The sequence below is a fragment of the Sphaeramia orbicularis genome, chromosome 5 (assembly GCF_902148855.1).
Source record: "Sphaeramia orbicularis chromosome 5, fSphaOr1.1, whole genome shotgun sequence".
In the NCBI taxonomy this organism is placed as follows: Eukaryota; Metazoa; Chordata; class Actinopteri; order Kurtiformes; family Apogonidae; genus Sphaeramia; species Sphaeramia orbicularis.
In genome coordinates, this window is record NC_043961.1 from 10,973,433 (window position 1) to 10,998,107 (window position 24,675).

The window sequence follows — 24,675 nt, forward strand, 5'->3', positions numbered from 1 at the left end:
GTCGATCCTAGTGGTTTTTCTAATCCAGACACGTAGATTTTTCATGGATCTCAGACTCATTCCAGGTTTTGTATGTAACCCATCATGTCCACTGGAGTTGCACGCAGAACCTGCCCAGTTAAACACATATAAATCTCAAATGATTTTGCAAGAACGGTCATTTTTGTGAAACACTAATTAGTTAAATTAACAAAATGTACAGTACCTGTGAGAGAATAAAAAGACATTCCAAAAAATAGTAGCATGTAATTTTGGTGTCCTTTTGACTGTGTTACATGCAGATTTTTGTATAAAATATAATGTAAAATAATATAAAAATGTGATTTATTGAAAAAAAAATTTCTGTTTTATCTCAGTAAACATTTATTTTTAAAAAAGACCCAAAGTGCTTCTGAACTTGCTTCATAACATTCATCTACATCTGGTTTGAATTTTTAGCCCCTTTGTCCTGTTTGGTAGAAGCACCCAATTGCAAACAGAACCTAACGATGTACCCTGTAGGGCTGTAATTAAATGACCATCACTGCTACATTTGCTTTATTACATTTATTTGCAGCTTTTCAGTTTGCAGGAACGCCCCAGTTTTTGCAGAATTATGCATAACCCGGGTCAGGAGAGTCTTTTATTTGAGTAGAACATGAAGAGCCTTTATGTCTTGACAGGCTCCAGGGTCTTGGCAGAACATGTTGACATTCTGAACGCTGTTTTTGATTGGTTTTCTTGCTTAAAACTACACTGTCAATCAAACCAATGCACATTGCGTTCTGCCATGCTCGGCCTCAAACAGCTGATCACGCCAAGACAGCTGTCCGTGTCATCGGACAAAAATGTCTTTCGGCGCTGGAAACTCAACAGGATTTTCCCTCTGGGATCAGAAAAGGCTTCAGCATTACTGTACTCCTAATAAAAGGATGATAGTAATCAACGCTGAATGATGTTGTGATGTTTAAACTGTTGTTTTTAGGACTTTTCAGTACATTTATTAATGAGGAATTTAAAACACTCTGGGGCATATATTATATTTTAACAGGGTAAGGTGATATCTGGACTGCAGTTAACTGGAAACACTGCATCTGATTGTTAAATTATTAATGACACACATACGTTTCCTCGCTGCTCGGTGTGTGTACATCATGTTTTTTCAATCACTGTTAACTCAGCTGAGGAAGGAAGGTGCTCACGGGACGACTCAGACCTGTCTGTGCAATGTGACAAGAAAAATAACAGCCCCCTCATTAATGGACTAGAACTGGAACATTCCACTGGCACCCCATAATGGGAGCTCCCACTCCCAATTCCACACCAGCAAACGTGGCGGAGACTGAAGGATGGATGGATGGATGGATGGATGGATGGATGGATGGATGGACGGACGGATGGATGGACGTATGGATGGATGGATGATGGATGGATGGATGGACGGATGGACGGATGGATGATGGATGAATGGACGTATGTTTGTTTGTATGTATGTATGTATGTATGTATGTATGAATGGATGGATGAACATATGGATGAATGATGGATGGATGGATGGATGGACAGATGGCTGGATTGATGGATGATGAATTGATGGATGGATGGATGGATAGATGGATGGATGGATGGATGGATGGATGGATGGATGGATGGATGGATGGATGGATGGATGGACGGATGGACAGACAGACGGATGATGGATGAATGGACGTATGTTTGTTTGTATGTATGGATGTATGTATGGATGGATGGATGGATGGATGAACATATGGATGATGGATGGATGGATGGATGGATGGATGGTTGGATGGATGGACGGGCAGACGGCTGGATTGGTGGATGATGAATTGATGGATGGATGGATGGATAGATGATGGATGGATGGATGGATGGAGGGACGGATGGACGGACGGACGGATGATGGATGAATGGACGTATGTTTGTTTGTATGTATGTATGTATGTATGTATGTATGTATGTATGGATGGATGGATGGATGGATGGATGGATGGATGAACATATGGATGATGGATGGATGGATGGATGGATGAATGGATGGATGGACGGGCAGACGGCTAGATTGATGAATGATGAATTGATGGATAGATGGATGGATGGATGGATGGATGGACGGATGGACATATGTATGTATGGATGACTAGTTCATTAATCTGGGCTCATGTATGCAGGCCTCATGTTCTGCTCCACCTCAGGAAACTCTCTGAAGGCAAATCCACTCTTTATTTATCCTACTTTAAAATCCTCCTGGTCGTGATTAGGGAACAAGTGGGATATTTTAAGAATATGGAGGTGTTAAATGGGAGCATGGAGAGGTAGTGATGCCTGGCTCGGTTTAAGACATTCAAGAGTTCCCATTAAAGTCTGAGACTAAACAGAGTGGCTTTAACGGCTCACTGGGGACAACAGCTGTGTTCTGGGAGCTGCCGGCTGCCTCGCCAGACGCAGGGCCACGGTACCACGAGCAGGACTAATGATGGAGCCAAACCCCCATAAAGTCAGGCCCGTGTAAGGTGGATGGAGAGGCAGGAAAACAGAGGCCCGCTGATGCCAGGCATGAGGCAGATGGAGGAAGCCGTCGGAATGTTCGGCTGCGTTTATGAGCAGAGGTCGGCGTGGTCACCTGTACGGTCCTTCAGTCGCTGGTGCTCACCTGAGGTTTGCGTCCACGGTTGACGAAGGTGCAGACCGGGTTGTAGGCTCCGGTTCCGCAGACGTAGAGCTGAGTCCGGTTCCACGGTTCGATCAGACGGATGAAGTTGGCACATTCATCCTACGGACAAACAGAACCACAACCAGTTAGACCAGTAGGGGAGTGTATTGGCAAGAATGTGGCGATACGATACAAATCACAATATGATATATCACGGTATATCATGATACTGTTAAAAAGGCAATTTTTTGTTTGTTTGTTTGTTTGTTTTTTTTTTTGAATGATTATTTCCTGGAAGAATTGAATTACACCAGAAATATGCACAAATACTAAACACGTTTTTATTTGATCAGAACAGGATCTAATGCTATATCACGATATGTTCTTGTGTTAAAACTTAAATTATATTTTACAGACGTTACAGTTTAAGATCCTGTTCAAATGTTCATATTCTTTTAGTTCAGAACAAACATCAGAACATTATTTCTGTGCAATCCCAACAAAGGAACTAAGATTATTTCATAAAAGAATGTTAAATAATAACAAATAAAATATAAACAAAAATGTAAAACAAAAATTAACCTCCACAATATCTGCATTTGAATAAACACCTAAAAATACCAATACAGTACTTTTTAATATCGATACAGTATTGTGAAATGAAATATCGCAATATATTGCAGAACCTATATTTTCTTACACCCCTATAGACCAGTGGTTGCCAAATGTTCCCAAATACATTTTTTTTAATCTATTTAATCATTCTAAATTGATTCATCACCATTTATTACAATATTATCCTCTGTATTTTGTGTTTTTTCAGTGCAAATCATGTATTTTCCTTCATTTAATTCACTGATCATGTAGATGTTTGTAAAAGCTCAGATTAAAGTTGCGTATTATATCAGAAACAGAGACAACTGGAGAAAAATTGACTTTTTCAACAAAATATATCATTAATTAAACATAAATCAAGCATCTCTGCACACTGTCAATGATCCAACTGCATGGGTTTTACTGGTGAATCAATGTTGTAGAAGATGACAGTGTTTCTACGGTAACTACGGAGCCTCTGAACGTCCAAATGGGTCATATCTGATGACCATGAAAAGAAGAATAACTGTATTTTATACCAATTATTTACATGTATTGACAGGATTAGTGGATCAACAGGTATTGAACAGTTTAGATCACTAGATGGATTCAGTCATCAGTGGCTGTTTGGGTCTTTATGGGTTAAGACAGTGGTTTCCAACCTTTTTTGGCTCGTGACCCCATTTTAAAATCACAAATTTTTGGCAACCCCAGACATTTTTTTTTTTTGCTAAAATTAATTTATTTTTGACCATGTAATAGTTTGCTATACTATGTTGCAAATAAACATTCATGTTAGATGACATTTAGTCTATATAATGTATATTACTCTGGACGGAGGCAGAAAAGACAGGTGTAGATTACTGCACAAAGTGAGAATTTGATTTTCCTTGGTCAGGATATGTACAGTCAGTCCAGCTTGGATTTACAAGGCTGACAATTAATCCTGAACAAACATGAACTCAAACTATGAATTATGAAAGAGCTGCAGCATCTGAAACCGACCACAATGAACATTTGACAGATAAACAGTACCACACCTTCAGTTTCAGACTCACAGTTTGTCATGTATTTTATGGACTGGGATTGTCTCTGTCAACTCACCATATATTTTTTAATTAGTAAGTTCTTTTTTTTTTTTTTTCTTTTTTTTTAATCAATTATTAGAAATTTCAAGTGACCACATTTGAATTGAAAACGAAGATTTAGTGCCAAAAAGAAAAACTTCAGTTATCTGGAATTATTTCAGCTACAAGAAGGATGATATTGAAACACGTGTTCTGTGTCACCACAACGTGATAAAACACAACTAACTTGTGTGACCATTTACGTTGGCATCACACAGCTGTTATACCCTCCTGAGTATTTTTTCATATCGCAATATATATTGCAGGGTTTAAAAAATTGCAATGTCAGTTTTTTCCAATATCGTGCAGCCCTAGGTGAAATATTCCTGGAACAGAAGTGCTGTGTAAAAGGGCTTAAGATTAGTGCAGGTTTGTGTGCTTACATGTTTTTGGATGGGGGATGCTAATGTTAGCTAGCTTCATTTTTAAACTACTGACTATCTTGCTTGTTTACATCCATGACATCAACGTTCCCACTGATTTATATGAAGAGGTCAGGTTTTTTTTCTATGAATCTTTATATTTCAGTCTGAGTTCTTCAGTGCTTCTGCTCATCATCAGCTAACGTTATCTTAAACATCAACAAACAACCTACATTTAACCACATGCACACATCGTACACCTTGAGCCTTTAAATGAAAAAAGAAAAACACTGTCTCTCTGCACCGTGAAGTGAAAACCGCAGATATTCACCAAGTTTATTTGAGTTTGTTTCTTCATGTAAAATGGATTTGGGGTTTGTAATTCAATTACGCTGCCTTGTTTAAATAAAGGTAGGTCATTTTGACCCTGAGGACGAGGGGAGTGAACAGAATGTTAAGAATACACTGGGGTTAAGTGACTATTAAAAATAATGTCCCAGGAAAACACTGCTTCCATACAAATTTGGACAATATATCAAACTATTAGGCAGCGGCGTGGCGTCCCCACCCTGGTCTGGCAGAGACCGGGACGGAGAGGCTGAGTGGACTTTCTCTGGTCCATTTCACTCCGGTCTCCTTGGCCAGACAGAGGGGAACCAGTGGTTTTACTGGGCCAAGTCTGATCCTACAGGTGAGTCCCAGTTTAACCCATAAAGACCCAGTTCTACTTTTGTGGCAGTTCCCACATGAATGTTTCTATTTAACCTCATTATTAGTGCTATGTTTTGTCACTCTGAGTCACTTTATCAAATTTCTCTCTCTTTTTTTTAAAAATCTTTTTTATTTTTTGATTGTATTTGATGCATATATTCTTGTGTTGCTGTACACTTGAATTTCCCACTTGGGGGATAGATAAAGTATATCTTATGACAGGGGTGACAGATCTTTTAAAGCTGTGGCGTTGTGTCTCTGGAATGATCTCCCCTACAGCTACGGTCCATGGACTCTGCTGAGACTTTTAAAAAAACACCTTAAGACACTGTTCACTATTGTTCACTATTGTTTAACACTATTGTTAAATACAACTGACTCAGGGCTGCTACAAACTGACTGCACTTTATGTATTTATCACATTTTAATTGTATTTTAATTGCATTTTAAAACTGTATTTTATTCTGTATTTTTTAAGTGCTTTTAACTGTATCTTGCACTGTAAAGCACTTTGTGGTGCCCTGTCTGTGAAAAGTGCACTATGAATAAAACTAACTTATCTTTAAGTGATTCAGTGCCATTTATTATAATATTATTCTCTGCATTTTGTAATTTTTCTGTAAAAATCAAGTATTTTCCAGTATTCAATTCACTGATCATGTAGATGTTCATTAAAACTCAGAGTAAATTCACAGGTTATTATATAAAAACACAGAAAACTGAAGAAAAAGTGACTTTTTCAGCAAAAATATGAACAACTGAACGTAAAAACAAGTGTCTCCATCCACTGTCATTGATCCAACTCCATGGGTTTTACTGGTGAATCAATGTTGTAGAAGATGATGGTGTTTCCACGGTAACTATGGAGCCTCTGAAAGTCCAAATGGGTCATATCTGATGACCATGAAAAGATGACAAACTGTATTTTACACCAATTATTTACATGTATGCAGAGGATTAGTGACTCTTAAGTTATTAAACAGTTTAGATCAATACATGGTTTTGGTCACCAGTGGTTGTTTGGGTCTTTATGAGTTAATCTATTAAATGTTTTGTCTGTAAATGGTCAGTAAAATTTTTATATGAAATCAGAGATGATGCTCTAAAATGTCTCATTTTGGCCAAAAATACTGAGTTTGAGTCAGACAAGAAGAAAGAAAGTGGAAAATATTGACATTTAAAGGTGTCATGTTTTGCTAAACCCACTTTTATTAGTCTTTGGTACCTTTATTTGTGTATTTGGCACCCTAGTAGTTCATAAAGTTTGAATTTGAACCTGTAAAACTGCATTTTACACTAATTATTTACATGTATTGATAGGATTATTGGATCAAAAGGTATTAAACAGTTTTACATCAGTTGAGGGTTTTGGTCGTTGGCGGTTGTTTGTGTCTTTGTAAATTAAAATGACCAATTTTGAGTAAAAAAAGCTTGTTTCTCTCTATGACAAATGCACAAATTATGGTCATTAGAAGAGGATTTTTCAAGCAAAATCTGTAGCAGCAAGAAAGAATAAAAGACTTACTTAGAAAAAAGAGGGATAAATGCTAAGAGGAGCAGCGAGGACAGAAAATAAAGACGGATGAAGCAGAAAATACAATGTTTTTTGAGAAAATTGGAAATACAGTGACAGTACGACTGTATTTTAACAGAATCATTTTAACGTAATGATAGGTTTAGTGGATCAACAGGTATTAAACATTTTAGCTCAGTAGATAATTTGGATCATCGGTGGTTGTTTGGGTCTTTAGAGGTCAACAATGTTCTAAAATACATGTTCCTGTCTCATTACATGTGTTTTTTATATGTACTAGGTAGTAGTTGTTTTTTTTTTGCCACATATGAGCAAGGAACCAAATACGGTGACTTCATTAACTTTGATTTTCTACATAACAATAACAGATTTTGAAAAATTTCACAAAAGCAATTAAGTCTTGTTAGGTTGTCCAATAACAGACTAAGGTTAAAGTTTGAATTTCAGAGTATTTCTATAAGTGTTCTATAAAGGGTTAAGGAGCCGTTGGTGGCGTCAGGTTTGAGGGAAATCACCTCGGCTCAAAGACCCCGCTGAGGCCGACGGTTGTACTTACGTTGGCGTCCTTCCCACTCACGAGGCACTCCATCCGTCTCCGTTCGGACACCGGCCAGTGGATCTGTGAACAGAGCACATTTTGTGGTTACGCTCCAACCTGTTCTACATCACCGGCATTTATTAGATATTTGGGCTAAAATTGCCAAAGGGATATCCAGGGAGGCCGATATGAGTCCTGAAGGGAATGTCATAACCTAATTACAGCGCGAGAAAACGTGCACTCCAACAACAACAACATGTGTTAACCAGAAAGGTTGGGGCAGAACATTTTAGTCTGGGATCAGGATCAGGATCAACTTTATTGTCCCATACTGGAAATTTGTGCTACACATTTCTGCATTCACATACGGACACATATAGTAACACCATTTTGGAGTCAGCATAATCACACTTATGTATTTCACCTAATCTATATACTGCACCTCCCCCTGCAAGTTAATAATAAATAGAATAAATACAATTAATTAATACAGCAAATTAATTTAAAAAGATGGGAGTAATTTCAGTCCTTAAAAACATTCCTTCATTTTCAGTAGCGAGGATAAAAACAATCCAAAAAAAAATCAAGTAGTTACATGATCAAATACAGGACAGAAGCAAGAGTAAAATCAAGAGTAAAAACTACTGCTGGGCAGCAATTAAAATTTGTAATCGCGATTAACTGTGTGGATTTAATTGTGTGGATTTAATTGTTCTGCGATTAATCGCGATTAATCGCAGACCCCCCCCACAAAAAAAAAAAAAAAAAAACTTGTTGGGGGGGGGGGGGGGGGGCATCAACAGCGTGTATTGCCTTTCAGTGATATTCCAGACTGGAAGTACTCCGGTGATAAAAATAATTGCACATGTCAGTGCTTCCAGACAACTGTGTCCTTCTCAACCCCACCATCTGAAGACATTTAAAATGAAAATGTGCATGTAAAAAACCACTACTTTTACACATGTTTATGTCCCCACCAGTGTATTTACAGTTGTGAGTGACTGATAGGAGTTTAAGCCCACTAATAAGTACTAATACTAATAATAAGCCCAATAATATGTGATGTTCAGTTGCTCAAAGCAAGCAAAAGGGGCCCTCTAGTGTCGGAATAAGTTGCACTAACGTATGTTTTGTCCTTTTGGTGTTACCATAGTCAGTTCAGACATAAGAACGAACTAACAGACACGTTTCTTTCACTCTGTTGGTATGGCCCCAAAAACGTTTGCCTGTGAGTATTTTATGTTCAGTTGTTGTAAGAATGAATAGTATAAAATATCTCTGATGTGAACCTTTGTTGCTGGATAAAAAGACGTTGTAAATCTTAAATTAAGCTGTAAATGCTAATCGTTAGCGTGTCTATGGATTTTCCCATTCAAATTAGCATAGAGATAAAATGACTGCTAATACAACATTCACATCGTAAATGAGTAAAGGTTAGTTCAAAGGCTGGCATATTATACCTAAACACAACCAATGAATTTACATAAACTTAACATGAGCCTGCAGAAAGAATTAGCAACCCATCTGCGACTGCTAGCATAAACGAATTAGCTTAAACATGTTAATAACACATTGTGATAAACACATCCAAAATAACGTCATAAACATGTTTCTAACAGCACGTTTGCATGTGAAATTATTTAGCAAACAACAGAATGATTGATACATTGATACGCGTTGCTTCTGCAGGAGTTACACAAAGTTTGATTCAGCATTACTTGTAAAGTTCGCTTTCTCCTCTCAGCCCGCACGTACACACAGCACCGGCGTGTGGACCGGCAAAATAAAAGCATGAGTTTCAAAATAAGAGACCGTATGTACAAATCAACTCAGACTTGCTTGAAAGGCAGAATAATAATAAAACGGCGTTAACGTGAGATAAAAAAAAAATTGTCGGCGTTATTTAATGAATGCGTTAACGCGGTAATAACGCGTTAACTTGCCCAGCCCTAGTAAAAACATTAATAGTAGGAACATGAGTCGTTTAAAAGCCAGTCCTTACACAAAGTTGAACAAAAGAAAAGAAAGTGTTGGTGAAGATTTATTCCAGTCGGCAATGTTTTGTTTTCTTGCTGTTGGTAACTTAGTCCTCTCATTGCTGCTTATTATTAGTAGTAGTATTATTATGATGATTATGAGTATTATGATGATGATGATTATTATTATTTTACATACTTATGTTGCTTATATATTGTTGTTGTGACTACTATACTATTATCACTTTGTTATAATGTCTGTTCTGTGATTATTAAACTATATATATATATATATGCATATACATATTGTGCCTACTATATTATATATTATAACATTATAACATATTAAGCTGCTTATTATTATTATTATGATTATTTATTTATTTACTACTTTGCCACTTGTCTCTACTAATACTTTTATTCTATGATTATTAAACTACATATATACATATACATACTGTGCATACTATAATATTATGTTACAACATAATAACCTACTCACCTACTCATTATTATTATTATTATTATTATTATTATTATTATTATTATTATTATTATTATTACTTTGCTACTTGTTTCTGCTAGTACTTTCCAATGTGCAATAGTGTTTTTTTTTTCACTACTGTTTTTTTTTAATAGTTATGTTATTGTAGTGTTTTTTTTTTATTACTTTGTTCTTGTGGTGTTTCTTATGTGTATATTCAGTGTTTGTGTTGCTATCGGAACCTCAATTTCGTGAGGGCTCTGTCCAAAGGATCAATAAAGTTCTATCCAATCTAATGTAATGCAATCTAATGTAATTTAATCTAATGTAATGTAATCTAATATGATCTAATCTAATCTAATCTAATCTAATCTAAAGGGGCTCAGGGGTCATTAATTGTAGCAGGTTTCTTATTGAACAGTGCTGTAGATGCTTATAACAGTTGGTTTTGTACCTGCAGCTCTGTGGCATCTCCCTGGGGGTAATAACTCATATTCCAGGTGGAGGATATGGGTTAGACCTTTAACGATCCTGTGAGCCTAATGAACAACTATCTGTTCATATTTTGAATAGATGTACCAGTAGTCTGTGTTTTCTATTACTTTCATGCAGTATTTTTGTTTTCTACATGCGTTAGCGAGGGTTGAAAGGGGGCGGGGCATGGGTAAGGTCTTACAATATGTGGATCCTTGTTGATGTCGTGGAGGTCCAGGGACAGGATATGGTCCTTGCTGCCGACGTACATGCGGTCGTGGTCCTCGTCCATGCGCAGGATACGGTAGTCGGACGTGTTGAGGAGGTAGGCGAAGTGATGAGCAGTACCGGTGGACCTCAGCTCTGCACAAACACACACAAACACACACATGGACCCATGAGTGACAGCTGGACTGCACATGCACATGTACGTACAACTGATACATTCCTGGTGCCACTCCTGCATTCCCGCCAAGACTTATCTGATGGTTTTCTACCAACACGGTGTAACTTAACACTGCACATTAGACACAAGTGCTACTGAGTGTCTGTCATAGCGTGTTGATGGCTTAATACCACCGCGGCGAATGAGGAGGTTTGATGGTGGCGCTCAGTGTTAGTCATCTCTGACTGCCGGAAGACAAAACCTACAATAACACTGATGACACCATGTTTACTACAGTCACAGAAGGTTATCTACTGGTGGAATGTACTGGGTTTCTTTATGCTTCGACTCTACTACGTTTTCATTCAATTCCACAAGGGTATATAATTGGCTGAGATTTAAGATTAATAACTACAATAAACAAAATAATGAACAAAACATGTAGAAATTAAGAAAATTAACAAAAATGAACCACATGAGGAAAGAAAAAGAGCAAAAATGAAGGAATATGTAACAAAATATGAGCAAAATAATGAACAAAGTGTATAGAAACTAAGAAAATGAACAAAAATTAACCACATAAGGACAGAAAAAGTGCAAAAATTAAGAAATACGTAACAAAACGAACAAAATATGGGCAAAATAATGAACAAAGAGAATAAAAACAGACAAGAAAATGATCAAAACTGAACAAAAATAATCAAGACAAATGAACAAAATGGACCCACATAAACAAGAAAAAAGAAAAAGAAAAAAAGATGTGAAAATGAAAAAAATAAGCAACAAAATTCCATACGATGAAAAAATAATGAATAAAACAAAAAGAAATGGAAAAAATGAACAAAATAATCAAGAGAAGAGAGGAAAAATGAAGAGATACGCAACAAAATCAAAAGAGCAAAATAATAAGCAAAAAGAATAAAAACAAACAAAATATGAAGAACAACGATCAAAACAAACAGAATAAGGACAAAAATAAGGAAAAATAAACAATAAAATGAAAGAATAATCTACAAATAATGAACAAAGAGAATTAAAAACAGACAAGATAATAAAGATAATGATTAAAACTGAACAAAATATTTGAGACAAACAAAACTGAACCACATAAGCAAGAAAAACAGCAAAAAATAAGAAACACAACAAAATGAATGAAATAAAAGCATAATAATGAACAAAGAATAAAAACAAACATGATAATGAAGGAAATGATCAAAACTGAGCAAAATAACCGAGACCAATGAGCAAAAATAAACCACATATGCAAGAAAAAGAGCAAAATGAAGACAGACGCAACAAAATGAACAAAAAAAGCTAAATAATTAGCAAAAAGAATAAAAACAAACAAGAAAATGAAGAAAATGATCCAAACTGAACTAAATAACTTAGAAAAATGAGCAAAACTGGCCCATATAAGCAAGAAAAAGAACAAAAAAGAAGAAACAAGCAACAAAATTAACAAAATAAAAACAAAATAATGAACAAGTAGGAAAAAAAAAACATGAAAATGATCAAAACTGGACAAAATGAACAAAAGCAACCAAATAAATCAAGACAATGAGCAAAAAATGACCCAAATGTGGTGGAGGATGTGATGCCTCTGTCCACTATCATTACAGATGTGTTTTGTATGTTTTGTAAACTCCTCGGTCTGGATGTCATTCATTATCTGAAGGAAAGGAGTGGACAAATCCGTGTATGATTCATTCTTTAATTGAGAATCCACAATCGGAAAATGAAAAAATGACTTATTTCATTATTCATTTACAAATCAAAAAGAAAAAAGAAAAAAAAAGAAATGAAGAAACTTGTTTTTTGATTTGTCATTTTTTCATTTTCCGATTGTTGATTCTCATTGAATATGAAAAGAACTAATGATACACAGATTCGGACACCTTGGCTTCAGTCACAGTGCATTGGACACGTCCTCTCACGCCGAGGGGAACCCGATCCTTCTGCAGCTCAGCGTCGGAGTGTTTGTTTGATATGTTCTTCTCGGTTCAGCGGCCTCGTACAGGCCACGGTGAAGACGGCGAGGATGGCGAAGGCCCCACGCCACGCCAAAGACAAACACACTCCTCCACTATCTATAGGCGCGAAGCATTAGAGGGTGGCATTCACAAACACTCAGGTTGGACTCAAACAGCAGGAAAGTCCCATTTGACTGTTTCTTTATGTTCTCCAACCATCAGACCACAGAGACTCCAACAGCAGAACCGCGCTCTGAGGTCGCCTCGGGGTTTTTTTGTTGGTTTAACAGTCTCATATGTGGCAGAGGGAAACCAGAGCATAAACTGTCAAATACAGTTAGCTGTGTTTGACTGTTTACTTTTATATATCAGAACAGAGGCGTGTCGGCGCAGGAAGGAAGCGTGAAATAGTCTCAACGTGGGCTGTCGGACCCTAAAAGCAACATATCGTTTCAAGGATTTGGAAATTTTCTGCACATTTGATGAATAATCACATATTTCTGCGAACTTCAGCACTGTGCAACGTACAGTATCCACCAGTAGAATGTATGTCAACAGAATTAAAAGTAAGAACATTATAGAAGCTCTATGGGATCAGGAGAAAGAGAGAAGAAGGAAAAAGTACCAGATTACTTCAGAAAACTCTAACACGGTCGACCCAAGACAATTCAACATGTAGTAAAAACAAATTAAAGTCACATTAAATACTAACCTTTGCACGAAAAAGACATTTAGTTCTTATTTTTGTTGGTGTGTGTTTGCATATTCCGCATATTTCCTTGTTGTATCTTAATAAAGAAACAGAAATAAAACTACATATGGCTGTCGTACCTCCTCCCAATACTGTCAATTGTTTGTCCATACTAGAGCCACTCGTTCATTCATGTATATACTTTTCTATCCATTTTTTTTTTTTTCTGTTTTTGTGTTGGCTGCAGGTACAAAAATACATTTCAGTGTGCACTGCACTGTGTCTAACTGTGCATGTGACTAATCTTATCTTATCTTAGACCCATGACATCTCTGCAAAAACAACAAAACTGAAGGTGACGTAAGACTTTTACACAGAACCAATGCACTATACTATTACTACTATTGCGACTACTACTGCTACTACTATTACTATTGATAGTATTGAAATCCTTCTTATGACTATTACTATTAGTATTACTTTTAATATTATTTTTGTTTATTTATTTATTACTACTAGTGTTTCTAATGTGCAATTGACTGTTTTTACTACTAGTTTTTGTTGTTATCATTACTTTCTTTTCCTTTTTTTTATCCTATACAGTGTTGTGCTGCTAGTGGAACTTTAATTTCCCAGAGGGCTTTGCAAAAGGGATCACAAAATTCAATCTAAACTAAACTAAACTAAACTAAACTGATCTAATCTAATCTAAACTAATCTAAACTAATCTGATCTGATCTAATCTAAACTAATCTGATCTGATCTAATCTAAACTAATCTAATCTAAACTAAACTAATCTAAACTAATCTAATCTAAACTAATCCAATCTGATCTGATCTGATCTAATCTAAACTAATCTAATCTAATCTAATATAAACTAAACTAATCTGATCTAATCTAATCTAAACTAATCTGATCTAATCTAATCTAATCTAATCTAATCTAAACTAATCCAATCTAATCTAATCTAACCTGATCTAATCTTGACCAAAAGTTTTGGGAATGACACAAATGGATTCTTTGTTTAAATGTGATTTATTTCTCAATAAAAAATCCAATTAGTGCTATCAAACAATTACATTTTTTAATAAGATTAATCACAGGGTTGCTATGGATTAATTTTGATTAATCATGATAAAATATTAATTTTTAATCTACATTAATCACGTTTCATTTTGCAAGAGCAAACAGACCAAAGAAAGAAGGGAATAAATATGCACTTAACGTGTTTGTTGCAAGCTGGGCGATACAAAATTCAGAGGATAATATTGTAATAAATGGTGATAAATCACTTAGGAAAGGTTAAATAGAGAGAAAAATTCATTCGGGAACTGACACGAATGCAACACTGGGTCCTTATGGGTTAATAATAGTTCTTCAATGTATGTCAGAAACTTAGGCAGTAAATGTAAATATTGCGAATACATATATAACTTGTGTCATTCTTCAAACTTTTGGCTGTGATTGTACGTCAATGAGTGAGTTTCCTGAAAGATTGTGGAGGAAGAAGCATGTACAGCCATCATCATCACCATCATTATCATCATCATCGTCGTCGTCCACCGTTGGGCCTTAAAATAAACACATGTACAGACCTTTCTAAACAGTCTCCCTATGGAATCTGATATTACCCGTCTTTCCAACCACATCTAAATTTAACACCAGGGCTTACGTCAATAAGCAAAGATTAATAGCATTAGATTGACTATATTTGTACAGTTTGATTTAATAACCGTGTACGAAAAAAGGAGCGTTTCCAGGCCGACCGGTGTGATTGACAGCTGTCAGAGCGGGCTGCAACATGTGGTCGGACCCTGTGATTATTTGTGTTGGAGGCTGAAGTTGAATGATGAGTCCCAATACGCTGGAGTCGGTGTGTGTTTATGTGGGACACAAAGGGACGCCATACACACATTTTCTAAAGACACACACTCGCCCAGCGGGTTGTCAGCGACTTTTCAGTGTGTGTTTGTTGTCAGAGTGTATCTGGACGGGACCATCTGTCAGCTGAGGCGGGAACGCGAACGGCGCATAGCAACAACACGCCGTACGCAGCGCCACACATTAAGAAACAAACACATATATAATATAACCCCGACTGTAATGAAGTCCAGATCTGCGCTCACACCCAACCCACTGTGTGTAATTGTAAAGTAAACTACACCGAGGAAGGACACGCTGGCGGATAACGGCGCTAAAGACATCAAACTCCTCCAAAGAACTCTGTTGTTCTTTGATTATGAGTGAAAACAAAGTGGGATGATGTGATGTTGACGTAGTAAAACCTGAGGATAAACTGTACAGGATGAAGAGTCTCCGCAGCAGCGAAGTAAGCCTGCACGCTACGACGACAATCTGCAAAACACGCAAATATTACACACGTATGGATGCATTTATTAAGTATATCGAATGGTCATTGTGTTGCATTATGTTAACTCATAAAGACCTCGTGCTACCTTTGTGTCAGTTCCCAAATGAATTTTTCTCTCTATTTAACCTTTTTTTAAAAAAAGTAATTTATCACCATTTATTACAATATTATCCTCTGAATTTTACATTACAAAGTATAGTGTGATGATTGACAGGCGAAACCCTTTAATTGACTATTGTTTACAGCCAGTGCATGAAGTCACAACACCAGATGCTTGGAATGCAACGTGCTGTGAGCATGCACATGCTGTGGCGAAAGAGCGGAGGGAATATTAGCAAATGTCGGAAAAAATGGAAAAATGCAAGTTTCAGCAGAAGTGATTCGAGGAGTAACTATTCAGAAGCGGGTTAAAGCCTGTGGATGGTCAATATGTATATGTGTAATTTTAATTGTGTTTTATTTATTTTTTAACAACTTTGTAGGTGACCTTGAGTGTCCTGAAAGATGCCTATAAATAAAATGTATTATTATTATTATTATTATTATTATTATTAACCATTGTGAATATCTATCTATCTATCTATCTGTCTGTCTGTCTGTCTGTCTGTCTGTCTATCTATCTATCTATCTATCTATCTATCTATCTACACTCAACAAAAATATTAACGCACCACTTTTGTTTTTGCTCCCATTTGTCATGAGCTGAACTCAAAGATCTAAAACTTTTTCTGCGTACACACAAGGTTTATTTCTCTCAAATATTGTTCACAAATCTGTCTAAATTTGTGTTAGTGAACACTTCTTCTTTGCTGAGATGATCCATCCACCTCACAGGTGTGGCATATCAAGATGCTGATTAGACAGCATGATTTTTGCACAGGTGTGCCTTAGGCTGGCCACAATAAAAGGCCACTCCAAAATGTGCAGTTTTATCACACAGCACAATACCACAGCTGTCACAAGTTTTGAGGGAATATGCAATTGGCATGCTGACTTCAGGAATCTCCACCAGAGCTTTTGCCTGTGAATTGAATGTTCATTTCTCTACCATAAGCCATCTCCAAAGCTGTTTCAGAGAATTCATGAAGAAGACTGTGCGAGGAAAATGGTGGTCACACCAAATACTGACTGGTTTTCTGACCCCCCTGGACCACCCAATACAGTAAAACTGCACATTTTAGAGTGGCCTTTTATTGTGGCCAGCCTAAGTCACACCTGTGCAATAATCCTGCTGTCTAATCAGCATCTTGATATGCCACACCTGTGAGGTGGATGGATTATCTCAGCAAAGGACAAAGGAGAAGTGCTCACTAACACAGATTTAGACAAATTTATGAACAATATTTGAGAGAAATAGGCCTTTTGTGTACATAGAAAAAGTTTTAGATCTTTGAGTTCAGCTCATGACAAATGGGAGCAAAAACAAAAGTGGTGCGTTTATATTTTTGTTGAGTGTATCTATCTATCTATCTATCTATCTATCTATCTATCTATCTATCTATCTATCTATCTATCTATCTATCTATCTATTACAAACAAAAAGTTAAGGATATTTCTTTATTTGGGGTCATTTTTTTGGTCATTTTTGCCATTTGTAAATAAAACTGTCTGGTCATTAAAAAATGTGTTTCAATTCAATTCACACACAAAAAAAGCAAAAAGTGCTGTGCAAGATTCCCAACTGAAAAAAACTGCCCAACAATTAAAAACATCCTCAACTTTTTGTTTGTAGTGTGTATATATAAACTCTTTCTACTGCTGGACATGAGCATTAAATTTGTTTAAAGTGGCATCAAAAAGATCATTACAAAGCATTAAATTAGATTTGCTGATACCTGCAGAAACCCTGTAATAATAATGCGGTTTTGTTTTAAGTGTCCAGAGTGGATGATTCGAGGACATTTACACGAGTCCAACTGCAGAAATGGTGTCATTCATGTACCGTATGTCCCAAAAAAATTACAATCGGACTTTCCGCATTGATAACTTTCAAAATAATTAAACAATCAAAATGCAATTTCAGGGCATGAAACTGTAACTTATTACCTACATCTTGCAGAAAACCTCATTTAATTTGCTTCAATGGTCATGGAGAAATGCAGATCTTTGTAAAACATGTCAGAAGCCCTTTCCCTCCAAGTTTTGTAAGGAGACGTGTTTCCTTTCTCCAAACTCCTTCCTTACCCTGTCAGGATTGTGGTTTGTTTCAGTGTACCTTAACACAATGAATGCTCCACCAACCATACCGAATTTGCAGTTTGAGAATTGGATCGGTACGAATCAAAGTGAAATGCTTGTCAACAGATGTTAGCTTCTTAGGGAACAAATGCAAAATGGTAATTGAAAGATCAATACATTTTTCAACAACAAAACCTCACACGAGTACGCACCATTGATGTAATGTTATGCACAGAATTTGAATTCATTTGTTCGTTGCCCTGTCAGTTGGGAGTAAAATATTTTCATTCATATGGATGACAAGAGCATCCATGTGCCAAATTTGGAAGAAATGAACTCATGACATCCACATTTCCACAATTAAATGGGGTTTTCTGCAAGATGTAGGAAACAAGTTACAGTGTCATACCCTGAAATAGCATTTAGATTGTTTAATTATTTTGAAAGTTATCAATGCGGAAAGTCCGATTGTTTTTTTTTTTTTTGGGACATACGGTATAATCACATGAAAATCAGAGCCATTGTGTTTATATATACAGAAGACGCTATCACGTTTCTACATAGACTTCCTCTTCTTTCAGGTGCATTATCATGAAATCTGTCTAAACTTTTATGTCTTTATCAAAACAATTGCTGATATTAAAATGGAATCTCAGATAAACAGTAGGTGGTAGAGCCTGACCGATATGGGATTTTTGGGGCCGATGCCGATACTGATATTGGGGGCTAAAAAAAGCCGATATCCAATATATCGGCTGATATCCGATACTGGCCGATAACCGATATATTGGCCGATATATGAAATAAGAACACTGATCTACACAGGATATAATAATCTTATATTAGATAATTGTAGACAGGTGCATTAACTGTTGCATAAATCTTTGTTTATCTCACAAATATAATTTACACAACTTTCAAATGCAAACTATGCAGTCACAAAAATAATTAGAGCAAAAAATATGACTTACCACACAATTATGTTTTCACTCACAAATTTCGATGTGTCTGCCTCACGGCACTACAACTTCTTATGTGGACTAAGGACTAAACTGAGCATGTGCAGAGTGAATTAGGTGAGTCCTAAGTTGTTCCTGATTGGAGCAATAGCAAGAGGAACTGACCCGTGTTACAACTGTCCCCAGTCTCCCCTACACTATTAACACCCAGGCCTGCTGGCAGAATGAAACTGTGAGGTAGACAGGAAGTGCACGAACATGGGTGTGTGTGTGGGGGGGAATACTTAATAAGGAGGGGGGGGGGGTTTGCGGTCCATTGTTGTCAGAGCGCACGGTAGTGGTCCGTGATTTTCGCCAAGGTGGGGGTCGGAGCGGGGGGGAATAAGCAGTCCATCCTTGTCAGAGTACGCAAGCGGGGGGGGGGGTAGCTCACTGATTATGTGATTATGTGTGTGGGGGTGATAGCGTCATTGTCCGAGCAGGAGTGAAAGTGAAACTAACTCGCTTTAAAGTTCCTCTTATTCTCCGGGCAGCACACACACACACACACACACACACACACACACACACACACACACACAGGAGCGGCGAGCGACAGAATCTCCGCACAGCAAAAAAAGTTAATATATCGACTACATCAGCTACATATTGGCCAATTTTGATTAATTGGTGAAACGCTATAATCGTCGGCCTCTAGTAGGTGGTGCTATATCTCCATCCAGATGCCATGAAACCACAGAAGAAGACGGGAGGCGATGACATAAAAGAGCATTACTAGTGGAAAACACTGACAGAAATATTTGTTTAGAAGCCATTATGATCATATAATGCGAGGTTTTCTCAAATAACTACAATATAAAGCTAACAAAGGGGCCCAGTCTACGGTCATTTAATAAGAAAATAACTAGCACTTAACATCTTCAGTTACTCTGTTAACATTCTCCTCAGTCAGATGCATCTGACTGATCCACCTCTGCATCACACATCCATTTAGTCCAGAAGGAGATTACGATTTTGAGCAGGAAAAGGCTCAGAGAAGCTGAACCACTGCCTCTTTGTCGACCACATTAGAGCATGACAGCATTTTCCGCACACGCAGACTTATCCCGGAGATTTAGAGGCCGGGCGCAGTGTACAAGTGTATCTATTAGAGCCAGATAAACTCCTGAAGTAGCCCATTACTGGGTGTATGGTTTGGGTTCACTCTGGGGGGTCTGCGTGCACACAGCGGGGGCTTTGTTTCAGGAACACACCACTTCCCCTCGGTGGAATGGCAATGGCTCTATTAGAGGTGAAAGTAAGCTGGAGAGGGAACCTGATCCTGCACTCAGCGTCTCAGACTTTCACTCATGTGCACGCTTTGGATCTGGAACACGCCTGCACTCGCATCCAAACAGAAAAAGACCACGACGTAGGAAATATTCACCCACTTCTGAGCCTTGGTCGGTCCTGGACTGCTATCACACACCATACCTACTGTAGTCTGCAATAACTACAACAGAACATGGACCTGACACCTTGTACATGTGTGTTTACATTCAGATTTGTACTTTTACTTCTAGATTTCATACAGAATACCTCTAATTTGACTACCTGTAATTTTGTTGCTCAACCAGTGTAATGGCAATAAAGTGTATTCTATTCTATTCTATTCTATTCTATTCTATTCTATTCTATTCTATTCTATTCTATTCTATTCTATTCTATTCTATTCCCCTCTATTTAGAATAGAATAGAATAGCATAGCTTAGAATAGAATAGAGTAATCTATTCTATTCCTCTCTACTTTACTCTACTTTGTTCTATTCTATTCTATTCTACTCTACCTGTTCTATTCTATTCTACTCTATTCTATTGTATTCTATTCTACTCTACTCTACCTGTTCTGTTCTATTCTGTTCTGTTCTATTCTACTCTACTCTACTCTACTCTGTTCTATTCTATTCTACTCTATTCTATTCTATTCCTCTCTACTCTACTCTACTCTACTCTACTCTGTTCTATTCTATTCTATTCTATTCTATTCTATTCTATTCTATTCTATTCCTCTCTACTCTACTCTGTTCTATTCTACTCTATTCTATTCTATTCTATTCTATTCTATTCTATTCTATTCTATTCTATTCCTCTCTACTCTATTCTATTCTATTCCTCTCTACTCTATTCTATTCTATTCTATTCCTCTCTACTCTACTCTACTCTACTCTACTCTACTCTACTCTACTCCACTCCACTCCATTCTATTCTATTCTATTCTATTCTATTCTATTCTATTCTATTCTATTCTATTCTATTCCATGAACAGAGCATGTGCAGAAGTGCTCGGTCTGCTTCCGAAAGCCCAGATCCCAGATCCGACCCGTTCTCCTCAGTCTGTTGAACACAGACAATCCCATCCTCTCTCCCGTCGTCTCACAGAGCTTCAGCCCACTACCGGTTCCCACAATTCAACACTCAGCTCTGGACGCAAAAAAAAAAGGGGGGTTTTATCAGTGTGAGAACACATAGAGGCAAGGTGAGACCTCCTCAGAGTCACGCTGCCCAGTTTGTTTCCCAGTGGAACTCTAAAACAGCCACGTCAGTTCTGTGGACTAATCTCCAGGGCCGGGTCCAGAACATACACGACGCTGTTGCTAAGTGAACAACGGTCACAAGCAAAAACAAGGGAATCAGGCCTGTGAGAGCATTTATACGACTGTGATTGTTACTAAGTTCTGGCAAATAGTGGATTATCGCACATTTGGAGTCAAGGTCAGGTGGATAAAAACTCTAACATATGGTTGGTGGTCTTTTCATGGTCTTTGGTGAACATGTGCACGTACAGATACTTCCAATGGACGCTCATGGGACTGCTGAAAAAGCTTTTAATCCGCAAAACCATCACTAAATGTCTCACGTAAGCTTTTTAGTCAGATGGTTTTGAGCAGGGGTCGACTGGTATGTTTTTTTCACCACTACTGTTTAGTAAATAAGGAGACAGATCACCGAAGTTTGGAACAGATATACATTTTTAATAAAAACGTTGGTCCTGGTGTCAATATTTGCAAAAGCGCCACCATGAAAATCACTGCTGACATGTCTTTTAGCTAATATTAAACTTATTAAAAGAAATATTGTCAACATCTTAAATCAGGGGTGTCAAACTCATTTTAATTCAGGGGCCACATACAGCCTAATAAGATATAAAGTGGGCCGGACTAGTAAAATAATATAAATAATAAGATAAGAACTTATTATAAATGTGAACTCCCAAGTTTTCCCTATGTTTTTAGCGAAAAAGTAAAATTCCGTACGAAAATGTTCGCATCTACGAAGTGTACTAGAAAATAACATGAGCAAATATGAACAACCTGAAAATGCTTAAGAAAAATTAGTGCAATTTTAACAGCATTACACCTTAGTTTATCATTTATACATATGCATCACAACTTATGGATCACAGTGGATCTAAAAATACACAAAACACTTAATAACGGACAGAATATTGGTCAAATTCTATTTATTTCTCCTAAGAAATTTCAGGTTGCTCATATTTCTTCAGGTTATTCATATTTTTTGTAAAAGTCTAGTCTGTAAATGTGAACGTTTTTGTGTAATTTTCCTTTTTTTTTTTTTTTTACACTAAAACAAAGAGAAAAATGTGGAGTTTTCATTATGTATAGGTTATTATGATAGTTTTTTACTGGTCTGACCCATTTTATATTGAATTGACCTAAAATGATTTAACCTGTTTAACCCTGACCATATTTTCAGGGGGAAAATGCCTAAAAAGACATACCCAAAGTAAATGAAGAATTACTTCCCAATAATAAGGTTCATATGGATGTTCTTGGTGTCTATGGACATTTAGAGACCTCACAGAATCTATTCCCACTGTCTAAAATATTGTATCTATTACTATGCCTGAGTAAACTGAAACAAACTAAAAGAGAAATTAGAATTTTTTATCCTTGCCTATTTTTTTTTCGGCTGGATTGACGATGATATGCATAAATTAATTGTTCGTGTCGGAGATTTTTAACAGCGTATATTTCACCCCACAAAGATTAAAAATCATGTTTGAACATTAAAGTTTGCACTAAAATACACTTTTGATGTACTTTTATGAACATTAGGGTCTAAACTTTGGGCAAAAGTTGAAAAAAACATCCATTGTCCTGATTTATTATATTTTTATAATAGATGAATATTAATATAATTTTTTAGGCCCGTGGGATAGGGCTAAAGGGATTTTAAACATCCTTGATTGTTAATATTTTCAGTGTAATTTTTGTATTTCACAAATTCATCCCAGGGGCCAGACAGGACCCTTAGGTGGGACGATTTTGGTTCCCAGGCCACATGTTTGACACCTGTGCCTTAAAACAAAAAGTACACGTTGCTCCCAGGAGCTTTTCTTATAAAGGTAAGTAAAGTTAAAAATTCTGTAGCTCCCAGAGGCTAGAAAGTAATTAAAGAAAACATCAATAAACTCGTCAAATTTGCACTTAAGTTCAAGTGTCAACACAGATGCACCAGGTTTTTAACAAGTGGTAGAAGAAGAAGATAAAAAATGAACAAATAAGACCAAAGGCAGGATCTAAAATGTATGATTGCACCGACTACAATAAATGGAATTCTTCAGTGATTGTTTGTTTTAGGTGCTTCTCCATATTTTAACATACTGATTGGTCCATAATAATAAAACATAAACCTTTTCCACAAACAAATCACAGGTTATCCGTCTACACTATTTCACATCTATAACATAATCTACTGAATTGTCAATCAAAATACCCTATTAATGCCACTATTACTTAGTGCCACTATTCTATGTAGGTATTTTAAAGCTAAATTTCAGACGTATATTTTACTTTATTTTTTAATTTAGCCTTAGATTGTAGTCGATTTTAATGTATTCATTTATTTATTAGTTATTTATTCTATATTGCTATGGCTAATACGGGTCCTCAGTAACTAGTTTCATTCCTTCTCTGTGATGGAATGATAAATAAACTCCTTTGAATCCTTTGAATGTAATTCAGGCAGGTCTGAGAAGTGTTCAATTAATATCTAACTTAAATAACTCCATGTGTCACTGACTATCTGGGATTTTGCAGAAACATTCATAGCGATGTTTGGTGTCCCGGCGTCTCCGAACTCTAAGGCTACGTTTACACGGCAACACAAAGATCCAATTCCACAAAGATTTCTCCTTTGCGTTATAAAATCATTCCGCGTTAAGACGAAGCCGCTATGATAACGATCTGCGTTCACATGAGTCCGCGAGGACGGCTGAATACGCTGTAGTGGCCATGCCAGACCAGTAGCTGGCGATGTAGAGCTGTAGTGAAACAGTGGCGGTAAAACATGCGCCTGCGCACAAACGATTTCCGGTTTAGACAGCCTTTAAATGAGAAGAAGAAGAATAGGCGGACAACACTATTTACAAACAACAATGGCGAGTGGTCGTACAAAGACGCAGGACTTCTTTGTCTGGACAGATGAGCTGAGCACAGTTAGCAGCACGTATGTTGTTCTGAAACCGGCCATTGTTGTTGTGGTTGTTCCTTCTTTTTCTGTAGCTTTATTGTGTCATAGAGGCTGGCAAACCAGCTTGGAGGCGCATTACCGCCACCAACTGGCCTGGAGTGGGTTAACTGGCGGTTCTTGGCTGCGCGCGCATGCGGT

At 37.0% G+C, this 24,675-nt stretch overlaps 1 protein-coding gene across 2 annotated transcripts in view; it reads right to left on the reverse strand.

Annotated features, from left to right (window-relative positions):
* The window catches only part of LOC115419638 (semaphorin-3F-like), a 171,641-nt gene that overhangs the window by 57,132 nt on the left and 89,834 nt on the right, over window positions 1–24,675 (reverse strand). For both annotated transcript variants that reach the window (XM_030134529.1, XM_030134530.1), the window contains exons 3-5: window positions 10,653–10,813; window positions 7,535–7,597; window positions 2,651–2,770 (exon numbers count right to left, since the gene is read on the reverse strand). In XM_030134529.1, coding sequence (XP_029990389.1) covers window positions 2,651–2,770; window positions 7,535–7,597; window positions 10,653–10,813 — 344 coding nt within the window. The remainder of the gene's footprint in view (window positions 1–2,650; window positions 2,771–7,534; window positions 7,598–10,652; window positions 10,814–24,675) is intronic.